The 12,952-nt window shown below is 61.7% G+C and overlaps 4 protein-coding genes across 4 annotated transcripts; 2 read left to right on the top strand and 2 right to left on the bottom strand.

Annotated features, from left to right (window-relative positions):
- Positions 1-231: 231 nt before the first annotated feature.
- Positions 232-2,162, bottom strand: COLE_06968 (uncharacterized protein; the record flags this gene model as incomplete). The annotated part of the gene is made up of 5 exons (XM_018419788.2): positions 232-1,183; positions 1,220-1,361; positions 1,396-1,515; positions 1,551-1,735; positions 1,771-2,162. The coding sequence occupies 5 exons, from the start codon at positions 2,160-2,162 to the stop codon at positions 232-234; spliced, it is 1,791 nt and encodes a 596-aa protein (XP_018276120.2).
- Positions 2,163-3,045: 883 nt separating this feature from the next.
- On the bottom strand, positions 3,046-4,602 carry COLE_06967 (uncharacterized protein; the record flags this gene model as incomplete). Its single annotated transcript, XM_065626512.1, has 4 exons — positions 3,046-3,639; positions 3,676-3,886; positions 3,974-4,031; positions 4,065-4,602. 4 exons carry the CDS (start codon positions 4,600-4,602, stop codon positions 3,046-3,048), a joined length of 1,401 nt encoding a protein of 466 aa, XP_065482206.1.
- Positions 4,603-7,575: 2,973 nt separating this feature from the next.
- Positions 7,576-10,559, top strand: COLE_06966 (uncharacterized protein; the record flags this gene model as incomplete). Its single annotated transcript, XM_018420981.2, has 3 exons — positions 7,576-7,614; positions 7,648-7,727; positions 7,763-10,559. The coding sequence occupies 3 exons, from the start codon at positions 7,576-7,578 to the stop codon at positions 10,557-10,559; spliced, it is 2,916 nt and encodes a 971-aa protein (XP_018276117.1).
- Positions 10,560-10,992: 433 nt separating this feature from the next.
- COLE_06965 (uncharacterized protein) lies at positions 10,993-12,287 on the top strand (the record flags this gene model as incomplete). Its single annotated transcript, XM_018424222.2, has 2 exons — positions 10,993-11,217; positions 11,385-12,287. The coding sequence occupies 2 exons, from the start codon at positions 10,993-10,995 to the stop codon at positions 12,285-12,287; spliced, it is 1,128 nt and encodes a 375-aa protein (XP_018276116.1).
- Between the last annotated feature and the right edge of the window lie 665 nt (positions 12,288-12,952).

The raw sequence follows: 12,952 nt of genomic DNA, 5'->3' as shown, positions 1-12,952 counted from the left end.
CCGTGCCACGCCGCCGGTAAGAAGCGTTGCTGCGGCGCGCACATGGCGAGTTGGCGCTGCCGCGCGCGCATGTTGATCCAGTGTGAGCGGGACGGAGAGTGTGAGAGTGTGCAAGTGGATTTGTCGAGAGTGTCAGACGATCGGAGGTGTGCGGCGCGCAAAGTGTCGTTGATCGCTCCATGTTGCATAGATTTGTACGCTAGAGCTGATTCCATGCATGGCTCATCCTACTTAGTCAACATCTTCCGCAGAGATCGAACTCGGTCTCACGCCAGAGTAGCTCAGCGCCGCGGGCTCGTCAGACACGCCGCCGCACTCGCGCATGATTCTCCCCATTGCCGCCTCACCGGGCACGCCGTGCTCCACGACATGACAGCACATACGACCTTCGCGAATGGGGCCCTCCTCCGCGCGGCCAGCGACGCGGCGAAGCTGGAGCAGACCGAAGTCGCCGATCGCATTAGACCCGGGAGCGTGGCAGAACAGGCGCGGCTCGTCGACCTCCGTTTCGTCCCCGAGAAGCACATAGCGCACACCAACATGCTGGTGGTTGGGTGCGTTCCAGGGAATCTCCTTGACATCGCACGCCGCGCGAGTTGCACGGAACTGGGCGACATCCGAGTCGAACAGATCGCCTTGAGGCACAAGACCACCCTGCCCAAAGGTGCTGGACCCACCGCTCGACGCCGGGAGAGGCGGAGACTGGCGTGTCGGGCGGGGCGGTGACGGCGGCAGGTCAGGAGGAGGTGAACCGTAGCGCGCGCGCGGCCCTCCCCGCGCCATTTGCGCCCACTCTGGCAGAGGCCGCCTCGGGTTAACGGACGAGCCGGTGCGGATAGGCGTGTCAAAGTCAATGCGCTGCTCGGGCGGGTCGTCTGTTGCGTTGGCCTGTGCAGCTGACGCCTGCGGAATACTAGAGCTCGACGCTTGCGGTCTAGAGCTCGGGCGGTGGATATCTGCCGGAGCGGGCGGTGGATCAGTCGTCCCTGCCTGTCCGAAGAGCCGGTTGAGAACGCTCGTGATCGCGCCCTGCGCGCCACTCAGAACGCCGGAGGAAGCGGGTGGAATTGGCTCAGAAGGCGGAGGAGGCTGGGAACTGCGGTTGGAGGGACCAGCGTGCGGCGGCTGCTGAGCTCCTGTCGCTGGTGTGCTCTCTCCTTCCCCTGGCACGAGCGAATGCCGACTGAAATGTCAGCCTTTACAGCCGCAGTTGACTCACCACACGGGGCAGCTGCCGTTCGTCTCGAGCCACGGCGTGAGACAGTCCGGGTGGAACTCGTGCCCGCAGGGGATCTTCATGGCAGCGTCGCCTACCTTGAAGTCGTCCATGCACACGGGACAGTCCTTGTACTGGCTCGCCGCTGAGGTAAGCTCATGGCGACAAGTTCGGCTCACCAAGCGTCTTCTCGTCAAAGGTGAAGCGCTCAAGACTTCTGATTGTCTCTTGTGATGCGGGAAGTGGGCCCTGTGGACCTGCAGCCTGCATCAAGCGCTCTAGAATGTCATCAAACCCCCCTGCGGTTAGCGATGTCGTTATCGGGGTCACTCACGCTCAGTCATCACATAGTCGCCCATCTGACCGCCAGTCCCGGCGGGGAAAGGGTACATGCCCTCGTCCATGATAATCTGCATGAGGGCCTGCAGGATGTCCTCGCCGTCAAAGTGGTCTGGCTGTCGTGCCCCTCCACCACGTGCACGCACGCCCGGAGAGGGCGCACCGAAGCCGCGGAAGAAGCTGTTGTTAGCTTCCACAAAATGAGAAGGACATACGCATCAAGGCCCTGATCTTCGCGACCGGGCGCACCGTTGTAGCCACCGACCCAGGGATTATGAGCTGCTGGGTGTCCCAGCGTAGTGTCAGCCCTCACTGGGCCCGAAAATCCTTGCACCCGGACGGCACCGTTCCCGATGTTCCACTCAAACGAGCGCCCGCCGCCCCGCTGCTGACCGGGGCCGCGGGGCGGCTGCGGCATGTCGGCGGAAGCGGTGGGTCCGCCACCGCCGAACAGACCAAGTATGCCGCCGAGTAGACCGCCGCCAACGTCGTCGTCCTGCTGGGGTCGCTGCTGGCCAGGCCCGATGGGACGGTTGCCGGGCGGCGGATAGGGGGGTGGAGGAACACGACCAGGTCGGACCGGTGGCGGCAGTGGGAGCTCATGCATGGGGTCGGGGTTGATCTCGGCGTCAAGCTGGCAGAGTTAGAGCAGACGTAAAGGATAGCGCATTTGGGACTGGAAACGCACGATCTCGATGAACTCTGAGTGACATGAGGCACATTGCGGAACGCCATCAATCTGGGTAAGCTCGGCACCGTGACTCATAAGCTCACGGTCAGGGGACGCATCGTTGCGCCGCACTGATATCAGCATGTTCCTTGGCTGGACACCGACGGCCGCTTGAGGCATGGGGAAAGGAGTGGTCTGTGAGGTTCCGTTGTCGCGCCGCGGGTTGACGCGGGACATAGAGACGAGAGCGCCAAACGTACCTGGTGGCATATCCAGAACGGTTCTGGCGGTGGCATGCTGTTGGGGTTAGATGAGCATGAAGGGAGTAAAGATGAGAAGAGGTGGGTAGAGCGATTGACAAAGTGGTCATGTTCGCAGCGCCGATGCATCGCGAGGGCGTGCCGATGACCCAGGCACGGGTGGCGAATGCGTCATCGCCTTTGGGTGGAATTTGTCCTCGCAGTGTGAACATGCGAACAGAAGCAGACATGCATAGCTGATGGTGCACTATGCATCCGCCATCCACCCAAGCCAGGTCAGCTGCGTTGCTGCATCTAAGCAGGTCTTGGGAATTGTCTCAGATGCTGTGTCGCGTGAGCATGCTAATGCCAAGTCGTGCCTCCCTGCCCGCTTGCCTGCTGGCGTGAACAGCTTAAGCTTGACGACATCCGGCATGAGGCTGTGCAGCTTGATGCAGCTTGATGCGCAGTATCCCACTGCGTGCCACATCGATATCACTCTCAGAACGTTCTCGTGGCGGCGATGCCCGCGCGTCCGCCCCACTTCCCAGCCGTCCATGCATGTATGCTACACCTTGTGCCTACTCCGAGTCCTCCGCCTCACTCTCGCTCTCCTTCTTCTTGCTCCTGCCCTTTGCCTTGCTCGGCGTCTTCTTCGCGGGCTTGGCTTTGGGCGGAGAGATCGCGTCCCTTTCCTTGCGCCAACGCGTCTCGATCTCCACCTTCTTGCTCTCCCACTCGCCGTCGCTCACCCCCTGAATCTCGTAGAAGAGCGCGACCTCCTTCGCCCAAATCTCAGACATGACCCCGTCTTCTGGGCCACTGGGCGTTTCCAGGACCATGGGTATGCCAGCCATGCGTGGGTCTCGAACCAGTTCTCGGAACCCTGTGAGCCCAATCTCACCCAACCCAATATTCTCGTGCAAGTCGCGGTTGCCGCCGAGGGGTGCCTTCGAGTCGTTCAGATGGATGCCGGCCAAGTACTGAAATCCGACTATTTTGTCAAAGTCATCCATGGTGGCAGCGTAGGTCTCGGGCGTGCGCAGGTCGTATCCTGCCGCGAAGGTGTGGCAAGTATCGAGGCAGACGCGGACACGGGATTTGTCCTCGACCAGTGCGATCATGGATGCCAGGTCAGCGAAGGCTGTACCCAAGATATTTGATCCTGCGTTCGCCTGGGGTCAGCGCGAAGCGTCGGAAGCGGAGTTTACCATGTTTTCAATGACTGTGATGACCTCGGGCACCTCCTTATGCACGCGATTTATTGCCTTTGCAACGAGCGCAAACGACTCCTCCTTGCTACAAGCGCCGACAGTGCTCCCAGGATGCCAGTTGTATAACTTGATCCCGAGCTTGTGGCACCGCTCCAGGTCGTCGCGGAAGCACTCGTACGCAACGTTCCGCTTGGACCTGCGGTCAGTCATCTCAAACTCGGCTGGTGACAGGAACTCATCCTACGCACTCGTCGGGGTTCCTGCCATCAGTCTCAGCATGTCAGTTCAAGCTCACCCAAGGTTGATCAGATAGTTGCCGTGCACAAGGATGCTCTCAGGCCCATACCCCATGCCTGTCATGAGCGTTGTAAGTTAGGACAACTCACCGCCCTCCGCCTCAGGCTTTATGATCTCGCGGAACTTCTCGATCGCCTCCTCCTCCATCGGCTTGGATTTCCACGTACGGTGGCCCTTGACGAAGAGCGCGAGGCCGTTCGCGCCAAGCTTGGCTGAACGGAGAAGAGCTGTCGCGGGCCCGCCAGCCATACTGACGTGCGCGCCGATCAAGAGGGGGCGTGCGGCGGCATCAACCGCGCTGAGAAGACCGCCGTTCACCTGCGGCGCGAAGGCGCCGGGAGGCGTCACAAGAGGAGCGGCGGAGGCGGAGACAAAGACCGGGAGACCGAGGCGCGCGGGGTACGGCGCTTCAAGGCCAGCCGGGGGGAACTTGGCGATGGACTTGCGGGACGGCGTGGTCTTGGTTAGAGACTTGGATGAGGCGGCTGAGGCCTTCGAGGTGGCTGCTTTCTTAGCTGCCTTCTTCGGAGGGGGAGGGGTTGACTCCGCGTCCGTGGCGGAGAGGGAGGAGGAGCGGGCTCGCTTGGCTGCCGCAGCGGCTGCTGCCGCACGAGTGGGGCGGGCCATAGTTGAAGAGAGTGAGGAGACGGCTGCGCGGATATTGAGGCGCGAGAGAAAGGACATCCGCTGTCGGGCGCGGGGAGTGACAGGTGATGGGTAAAAGCGCAGTTGGAGAGTCTCAGAATGTTGTGCAATTTATGACGCACGCGAAAGTGGAGGTCAACCATCTTGGACCCTGCATCTGCCATTGAACCGTGTAAGAAAGCATCGCAGAACGGACCATGCATAATCAACCGACAACTACAAAATCCCGTCTAGAAAGGCGTCTGGGTACCCTCGGTAATGCCATCCGCATGACTTGCTGACTTGCAACGTGCCTACACCACAGTCAAACTCGCAACTCAGATCTGGAAGAAAGGCTGATCGTTGTTCTGCTTCTGCTGCTGTTGGCCGCCAAAGCCCTGCTGACCCCCAAAGTTCTGTTGACCCCCGAAGCCCTGCTGCCCCCCAAACCCAGTCGGCTGGCTGCCGACCCCGCCGAACGGGTTATTGGCGCCGAAACCTGGCGTCAGAGAAATGCTGAAGGAACGAAATATGGGAGGGCACATTCGCTTCGCCCTCTCCCGAAGCGAAGGTGGCCTCTCGCGGTGAACTCACGAAGGTTGCCGACGTTGCCGAACGTGTCAATGCCATCCTCACGACCCGCGCCAATGAGGTTAGCAAGGTGCGCGTGCTGCCCGTCGTCCTTCTTTGCGGCCGGCTGCCATGCGGGCTTTGCGGGAGATGCCGGCGATGGGGAGATGGGCGATTGAATGGGAGAGGTGGGCTGGTTTTGCTGTGGGTTGGAAGGAGACAAGAACGAGTTGGAGAACAAGGAGTTGTTGTTGTTGTTGTTGTTGTTGTTCTGGCTCTGGTTGCTGGTACCCTGGTCAAGCAGGCTCTGCTGAGGTGGGCGCGGCGCGAATGGATTGTTCGAGCCCACGCTTGTGTGCTGCGGGATGAGGCTTTGCTGTTGCTGCATCATCATTTGCTGCCGCATATACTCCTCCTGCTGGCGCTGCTGTTCCAGCATCTGCTGCTGCTGCATCATCTGCTGTTGTTGCTGCTGCTGCGCCTGCTGCTGTTGCTGCTGAGCGAGCATCTGCGCATAGAAAGGCTGAGGTCAGCGCTGCCACAGCGATTACCTTACGTTGTAGGACGTGAACTGGGGCTGGAGGGGTTGCTGCTGGCCCGGCCAACCGGTGCTCGTGTCAACGAGTGGGAAGCCGGTGTTCATCATTCCCATGCCCTGCTGGTTCTGATTCTGTTGAGAGTACTGGTTGTTCGACTCAAGCTGGAAGTTGTCGTCCATTAAGGCGCGCTGGTTAGCCTCCTCGGCTTCTCGCTTCTTGCGCGCCTCTTCCTCCTCAGACAGTCGTATCGCCTTCTGCAGATCGTCTTCCTCCTTGACCCGTTGCGAGCGTCTCCTGTCCTCCTCACGGCTCGTGTCCATGCTCTCCTGGAGCGCCCGCTGGAGCTCCTCGTCCTCGTCTCGCGATGGTGCGCGATAGTTGGCCGGCCGCGGTCGCCGCGGGGCGTTACCGTTGCGTCGGTCACCAAAGTCATCCTCGCCCTGCAGACCGCTGTCTGCGATGTTGCCCAGCATGCGATCACGCATGGCACCTCTCTGCCGCCTCTCCGTGCGCAGTCGCTCCTCATCCTGCAGCAGGTTCGTGATGTCCTTGGCCTTTTGGCGGACATTGTGGCCCACGTCCTTGCCCTGGTCATCGACATAGACAAACTCCTTGAGCGTCTTAACAATGTACAGGTTGTCTTTGAAGTACACGACGACGTTCTCGGAGCCAGCGTGCAGGCAGTAGTCAAGGACTGTGAGCGCCTGAGTGTCAGCATGTCGTCACACGAGCGCCCGGCCGACTCGATGACACCCATGACGAAGAGCCCGAGCCCCAGGCGGCGGTGGCTGGAGCCTGAAGCCCCAGGGGGTGCAACCTACCTTGAACACATGTCGCCAGTTCTTGCCTTTGTCGTTGAGACGCTTGTCCAGCATCTCCATGATCTCGACAAAGTCACCCCTGCTATTAGTTGAGCTCCGGCCGGCTTGCGCACTGGTTGTATGTGAGCTGGGCGATTTCATTCATCTGCGTTCCTGAGGGTCCCCATGGGTCGTTCGACGTCGCATCGCGCACTTTGGTCTGCGGTTAGCTGCATGTTCTCACTGCATCAGCTCACTTGGGTGTCGCTGTACCCCTTAGTGTAGTTTTTGGCCACCCGGAGGGCTACTGTTAGCTGGATGCGATGTAGATCGAGTCAGAAGAGGCTCACCTCCACGGCCGCTGAGAGTCAGTGCTGGGTCGATGGAGGGTGCACCTACAAGTGCTGGAGAGACTGCGCCATGGCCTCGACTGGCTATGGGAGAGAGTTACTGGCTAGGTTGCGGCTTGCAATGGAAGAAATAGATGGGGAGATGGGCAGATGGGCAGATGGGCAGCTGGGAAGATGAAGAGCTGGAGATACCTTGGGAGGGATCTGTGATGAGAGAGGCGGAGAGACGAGGTCGAGAGATCGAGAGATCGAGTGATGTCTGGATGGATATGGTGGCGTCACCATCCACCTGCGGCCAGCATGCCTTCCCCCCACCCCACAGCCCATCCATCCGGCTAGACCGCGGACGACTGCGCCCGACATCCCCGCAGCCCCCAGCCCCGCCCAGCCTACCAGCCTTCATCGCCACACCCTCCCACGTGGCCGGTGTTTCGGCATTATCACACTCAGCCCCCCTCTCACTTTTCGACGCTGCTCGAGTGGCAGCTTGGCTGGCACCAAGGCGCACAACGAGCTCGCCGCTCGCCTCCTTGTCCTCAACACCTCCCCTCCCCTCCTCTCCATCCTATTATCCTTAGGCGACTACGCTCGATAAATCACTGCCGTTACGCGTCACCGCTGGCAGAGAGGAAGAAGTAGTCTGCTCAATCTTCAAAACGCAAAAATCCGGTCACACATCTCTGTCCGGCCTCACCCTATCACCTACAACCGCGCATCATGCCGCCCGTCTATGTCAAGCCCGAGAACGCGTTGAGGGTAGGTCGATTGTATGCACAGGACTAACAGTAGCGTGCTGAGGAGCTTCTTGCCCTCAACACTCCTCAGTCGCAGGCTCAGGCCTTCGAATTCCTCTCTGAGGTCTTCCTTGCGTGCGTCTTTTGTTCTTACCATGTCTGACATCTAGTCGTCGCTTCAGAAGTGCGCCGATCCCCACACTCGAGCCCATTGTCATCAAGTACCTTGACCTCTGTGTTGCACTGCAGCGCAAGAGCGACGCGCGTGAGGTGCTCGTTCAGTACAAGAACACTGCGCAGAACATCAATGTTGGCTCGATCGAGAAGGTGCTCCTGCACTTCATCGACAAGGCCGAGGCGCGCCTCACCGCCGCGATGGAGAAGGCCGAGAAGGAGGTCGCTGCCCTTGGCGCCGCCCCGGTCGAAGCGCAGGACGACGACCTGCGCCTCCAGCCCGTGACGATGCTCTACGACTCGTTCCTTGAGAGCGCGGGTGACCGCGAGCGTATCGAGCGCCGCCTTGTCCACCCAGCCCAGAAGTTCACGTATGATGCGTACGATGTCTCGCTCGATATTGCCAAGGGCAATGACCGTCTGGAGCTCGTCTACCAGCAGATTGCCAACCGCGCGTTTGCATTCTGCAAGCAGCACCAGCGCAAGAGCGACTTCCGACGCCTCTGCGAGCAGCGCCTTCGCAAGGACCTCCAGAACGCGACCAAGTACTCGCACCAGGCTCACTCGATCAACCTTGCCGACCCCGAGACTCTCTCGCGCCACCTCGACACGCGCTTCCTTCAGCTCGAGACTGCCGTTGAGCTCGAGCTCTGGCAGGAGGCCTTCCGCTCCATCCAGGATGTGCACGACCTCGTCGCCGGCAAGAAGGGCGCCAAGCCTTCCATGATGGCCAACTACTACGAGAAGCTCACCCAGATCTTCAACGCCGAGGGTGGCAAGCAGGTCGCCGTCTTCCACGCTGCCGCTTGGAGCCGCTACTACCAGTACGCCGAGCGCGCTGGCAGCGTCAAGGAGAATGCCCCCGCTGCTGTTCTCCTCTCGGCCCTCTCCGTGCCCCTTGGCGACGTTGAGACCAAGCAGCGCCTTATTGCCCTCCTCAATCTTCCTAAGATGCCCACGCGTGAGGCGCTTGTTCGCGATGCTGCCGCCAAACACCTCAAGCGTGTTCCCGCCGAGGTCCGCCAGCTGTACAACATCATCGAGACCGACTTCCAGCCCCTCAAGGCCTGCAAGCAGCTCGCTCCTATTGTCGCTGGTCTCTCGACTGACTACGCTGCCTATCTCCCCGCTCTCCGTGACGTTGTGCTCTCGCGCCTCATCCAGGAGCTCTCGCATGTCTACGAGACTGTCTCGCTCTCGCATATTCTCTCGCTTGTCAAGGCCTTTGACAACGGGCCCTGGGCGACCGACATGCCTGCCCTTGAGAAGTTCCTCATGACCGCCTCGCGTCGTGGTGACATCAACGCTACCGTTGACCACGTCGCCAAGACCGTAAACTTCGCCACCCCTGGGGCCGACTTGCACCGTCTCTCAAACCTTGCCCTTTACCTCAACACTGCACTCAACTACCTGAACCCGGTGCCCTCGGTCACCCGCCAGGAGGCGTACGCTGCGGCGATCGCCGACGCCGAGGAGGAGCGCAAGCGCACCGAGCACCGCCGTCTTATCGTGCAGAAGCGCCGCGAGCTTATGGAGGAGGCCAGCCTCCGTCGCGAGCGTGAGGAGTCGACTGCCAAGGCTGAGCGGGCCAAGCAGCTCGCCGAGGAGACTGCTCGCCGCGAGAAGGAGGCTGCCCGCCAGGCTGACATGGACCGTCTCCAGCGCCAGATGGAGGCGACGCGCCGCGAGGAGGCACGCAAGCTGGCCGAGCAGCTTGCCCAGAAGGGTCACCTCAAGGTCGACATCTCGACGATGAAGGACGAGGAGCTCGACACTTCGAAGATTGTCGCCATGCAGGTCGAGCACATCGCCAAGGAGAAGCGCGAGCTCACTGAGCGCGTGCGTATCATCGGCAAGCGGATGGATCACCTCGAGCGCGCGTACCGCAAGCAGGAGCGCCCTCTTCTCGCTGCCGACTACGAGCGTCAGAAGATCGACGACCGTGCGGCGCACGACCGCGCAAACAAGGCGGCTCGTGAGGCTGCCATCGCTCAGCAGGCTGCCATGCGCGAGCTCAAGGGCCGTCTTGGCCGCATGATGCCTGACTACCTGGTCGCGCGCCGTGCTGTCGAGTCTCAGCAGGAGAGAGAGTTCGAGGCTGCACGCAAGGCTGCCGCTGCCAAGATCGCCGAGGAGAAGAAGCGGTATGCTGCCGAGGTTCTTGCTCGCCACAGGGCGGAGAAGGAGCGCCGTGCAGCCCAGGAAGCGGCGGAGCGCGCGGCCGAGGAGGAGGCCCGGCGCAAGGCTGAGGAGGAGGAGCGCCTCATCAAGGAGCGCGAGGCGCAGGAGGCCAAGGCCAAGGCCGAGATCGAGGCGAGGAGAATGGAGCAGGAGGCCAAGCGGGCGGAGGAGCGTGCGCGGCGCGAGAAGGAGCGCGAGCACGATGCCGAGCTCCTCCGTCTCCGTCTCCAGCGTGAGGAGGAGGCCGAGGCGCGCCGTCGCGAGCGTTCTGCTGGTGGCTTCGCCCGCCCAACTCCTGCCGCTGCGCCGGCCGCGGCAAGCGCTGGCACCCGCCCGCCCATCTTTGCCGCGCGCGGCGGTGCTGCCGCTGGCGGTGGCGGCTGGCGTGAGCGCGCGGCCGCGAAGGAGGCGGCGGCTCGCCAGGGCGGCGCGCCCCCCGTTGCCGCGAACGGGTCGCCTGGCGGGTCGCCCCGCGTCGGCTCCCCCGCCACCCCTGGGTCGCCCGGCTCACCAGCGCCCGCCGAGGAGAAGCCCGGCGTCTGGCGCCGCGGACAGGGGGCGCCCCCTCGCGGCGGCGGTGCTCCGCGCGGCGGCACAGCCCGCCGCTGGTGATGATAGAGCCTAATAGTGTCGGTAGATGTTAGGTTTGCATATCTTAGGCAATTGGGGGGAGGAGCGTTGGAGCCGGAGCGAGGGAGTTCCGCATTCAAGATTTAGAAGTCTCTGCGTCGGGAGATACTGCCACTAGTTATGGGTTACATCCCCTTCAAGCCCTCGGTCTCCCATCCGATGCCCTGCAGTCCTCGCGGTTAACATCCTTGAGATGGACGGCCAAGGTGCCACGCGATACTATGCATGGGCGATTGACCAAGTCAGCCAAGACGAGCGGCCTGAAACGCAATGATTCGTACTCAAAACAGTGCTCACGTGACTCCAGCCCCTCTGTTGCCGATCAGTCAGCATGGATTTCGGGTGAGATGTCCGACTCCTCGGTCGCCACTCTTCGACTTCCTCCATCCATCTCTGTTCAACCACTCTCACAAACATGTCACCAAACGGCGCGACACCGTTGGTAGCGATTGGGGAACGGCCAAACGGCACCGGCGTGAAGGGGCCTGGCGCAAACGGAACAGCAAACGCCAATGGCGCTAGCGCGAATGGAGCTGTCAGTGGCACAATCGGGACAAATGGGACAACGAACGGCTCGATGAACGGCTCAAATGGCGCGGCGAGTGAGGATATTCCCGAAGATGCACCGGAGCACTGCCCAGTGAGTGTCCCTCTACGACAGACTCCATAACCTACTCTCCCGACCCAAGCTGGAAACCTCCCTGCCCCTTCCCCTCCCCCTCCCACCGCTACCTCGTCTGTTTCTCTACGGCCCTCGTGCACTTTCCACCTCTTGCTTTCTCTTTCGTACACGTCTGATCCTCCCAGGGACCTTCATCCGAACAAGCAGGCAGAGCGGACGCATGTGACGGCTGCCCGAACCAGTCCGTGTGCGCGGAGGGCCCGAAAGGGCCAGACCCCGACCTGCCTGCCATCCGGGCACGAATGTCTGGCGTGCGCCGCAAGATCCTCGTTCTCAGCGGCAAGGGCGGCGTTGGCAAGAGCACGTTCACAGCAGCGCTGGGCTGGGCGCTCGCGGCGGACGAGGAGCTCCAAACGGGCCTGATGGATGTGGACATCTGCGGGCCCTCGATCCCCCTCCTGACGGGGCTGGAGAAGGCGACGATCCACACGTCCGCCGAGGGCTGGTCGCCGGCGTACGCGACCGACAACCTTGCCGTCATGTCCATCGGGTTCCTGCTGCCCTCGCGCGCCGACGCGGTCATCTGGCGCGGGCCGCGCAAGAACGGCCTCATCAAGCAGTTCCTCAAGGACGTGGTGTGGGGCGATCTCGACTACCTCGTCGTCGACACGCCGCCGGGCACGAGCGACGAGCACCTCTCCGTCGTGCAGTACCTCGCTGAGAGCGGGGTGGACGGCGCTGTGCTTGTCACAACGCCGCAGGAGGTCGCGCTGCAAGATGTGCGCAAGGAGCTCGACTTCTGCCGCAAAGTCGGACTGCCGGTGCTCGGGCTCGTGGAGAACATGTCCGGATTTGTGTGCCCCAAGTGCAAGAATGAGAGCGACATTTTTGCCGCGACCACGGGCGGCGCAGACGCCATGGGCGCCGAGCTCGGCATCGAAGTACTGGGAAAGGTGCCGCTCGACCCGCGCATCGGCATGCTCTGCGACCAGGGCGAGAGCTTCCTCGACGCATATCCCGACAGTCCGGCGACGACCGCGTATCTCGACATTGTGCAGCGCATCCGGGAAAAGCTGGGGGATGCGTAATGTGATGGGACGACGGATGAGCGGGTTGTCGCCGTGCACTTGCAAGAAGCGAGCACAGCGCCCTCGCCAGTGGCAGGCACGGGTCACCGGCCATAGTATCAATATTGTATCATGGATTGTTGCATGGGCGTGCATCGTGAGGATGGCAGTTGGCAAGTTGGACCTGCGCGGGGAGGTGGGGAGATTATGTGGTTGGAAGCAGAGGAAGAGAGAGCCAAGGGCATGAACAATGCTAGTGCATCTCAGGTCATCAGTGCACGCTCACAGCGCTGTCCAACTGTTGGCCATGCTCGCGCCCAACTATTAGTCGTACGAACGGCTCTCCCCGGCTCCTGCCACCCGCCCAGCTGAACAGCACTGCTTTCGGCAAATCGACGCATATCACCGATTTCCCACCCAAAGCGCAGTTGGGCCAGCCACAGCGGTATGCACCCCACGAGGTGAACAGCGCTGTGGGCCGGCTCAGTAAGAGTTGACGGGATAGCGCTACAGCTTCAGAGCACAGTGCAGAGCGCGTCGCACCCACTTCACTCGTCACGGCCGAATATCCTCCCGCTCATCGCTCTCACGCCACGCCATTGTCCCGTTGCTGTCACAGAAGGACATGCCGAAAGACCCCCCATCCAATGCGCCCGGGGTACAGGCACACGGGGGTGGTTACTACC

This window comes from Cutaneotrichosporon oleaginosum, assembly GCF_008065305.1.
Source record: "Cutaneotrichosporon oleaginosum strain ATCC 20508 chromosome Unknown ATCC20508_contig06, whole genome shotgun sequence".
Taxonomy (NCBI): Eukaryota; Fungi; Basidiomycota; class Tremellomycetes; order Trichosporonales; family Trichosporonaceae; genus Cutaneotrichosporon; species Cutaneotrichosporon oleaginosum.
The sequence above is the reverse complement of the archived record's forward strand: the minus strand, read 5'-3'. Positions and strand labels throughout refer to the sequence as shown.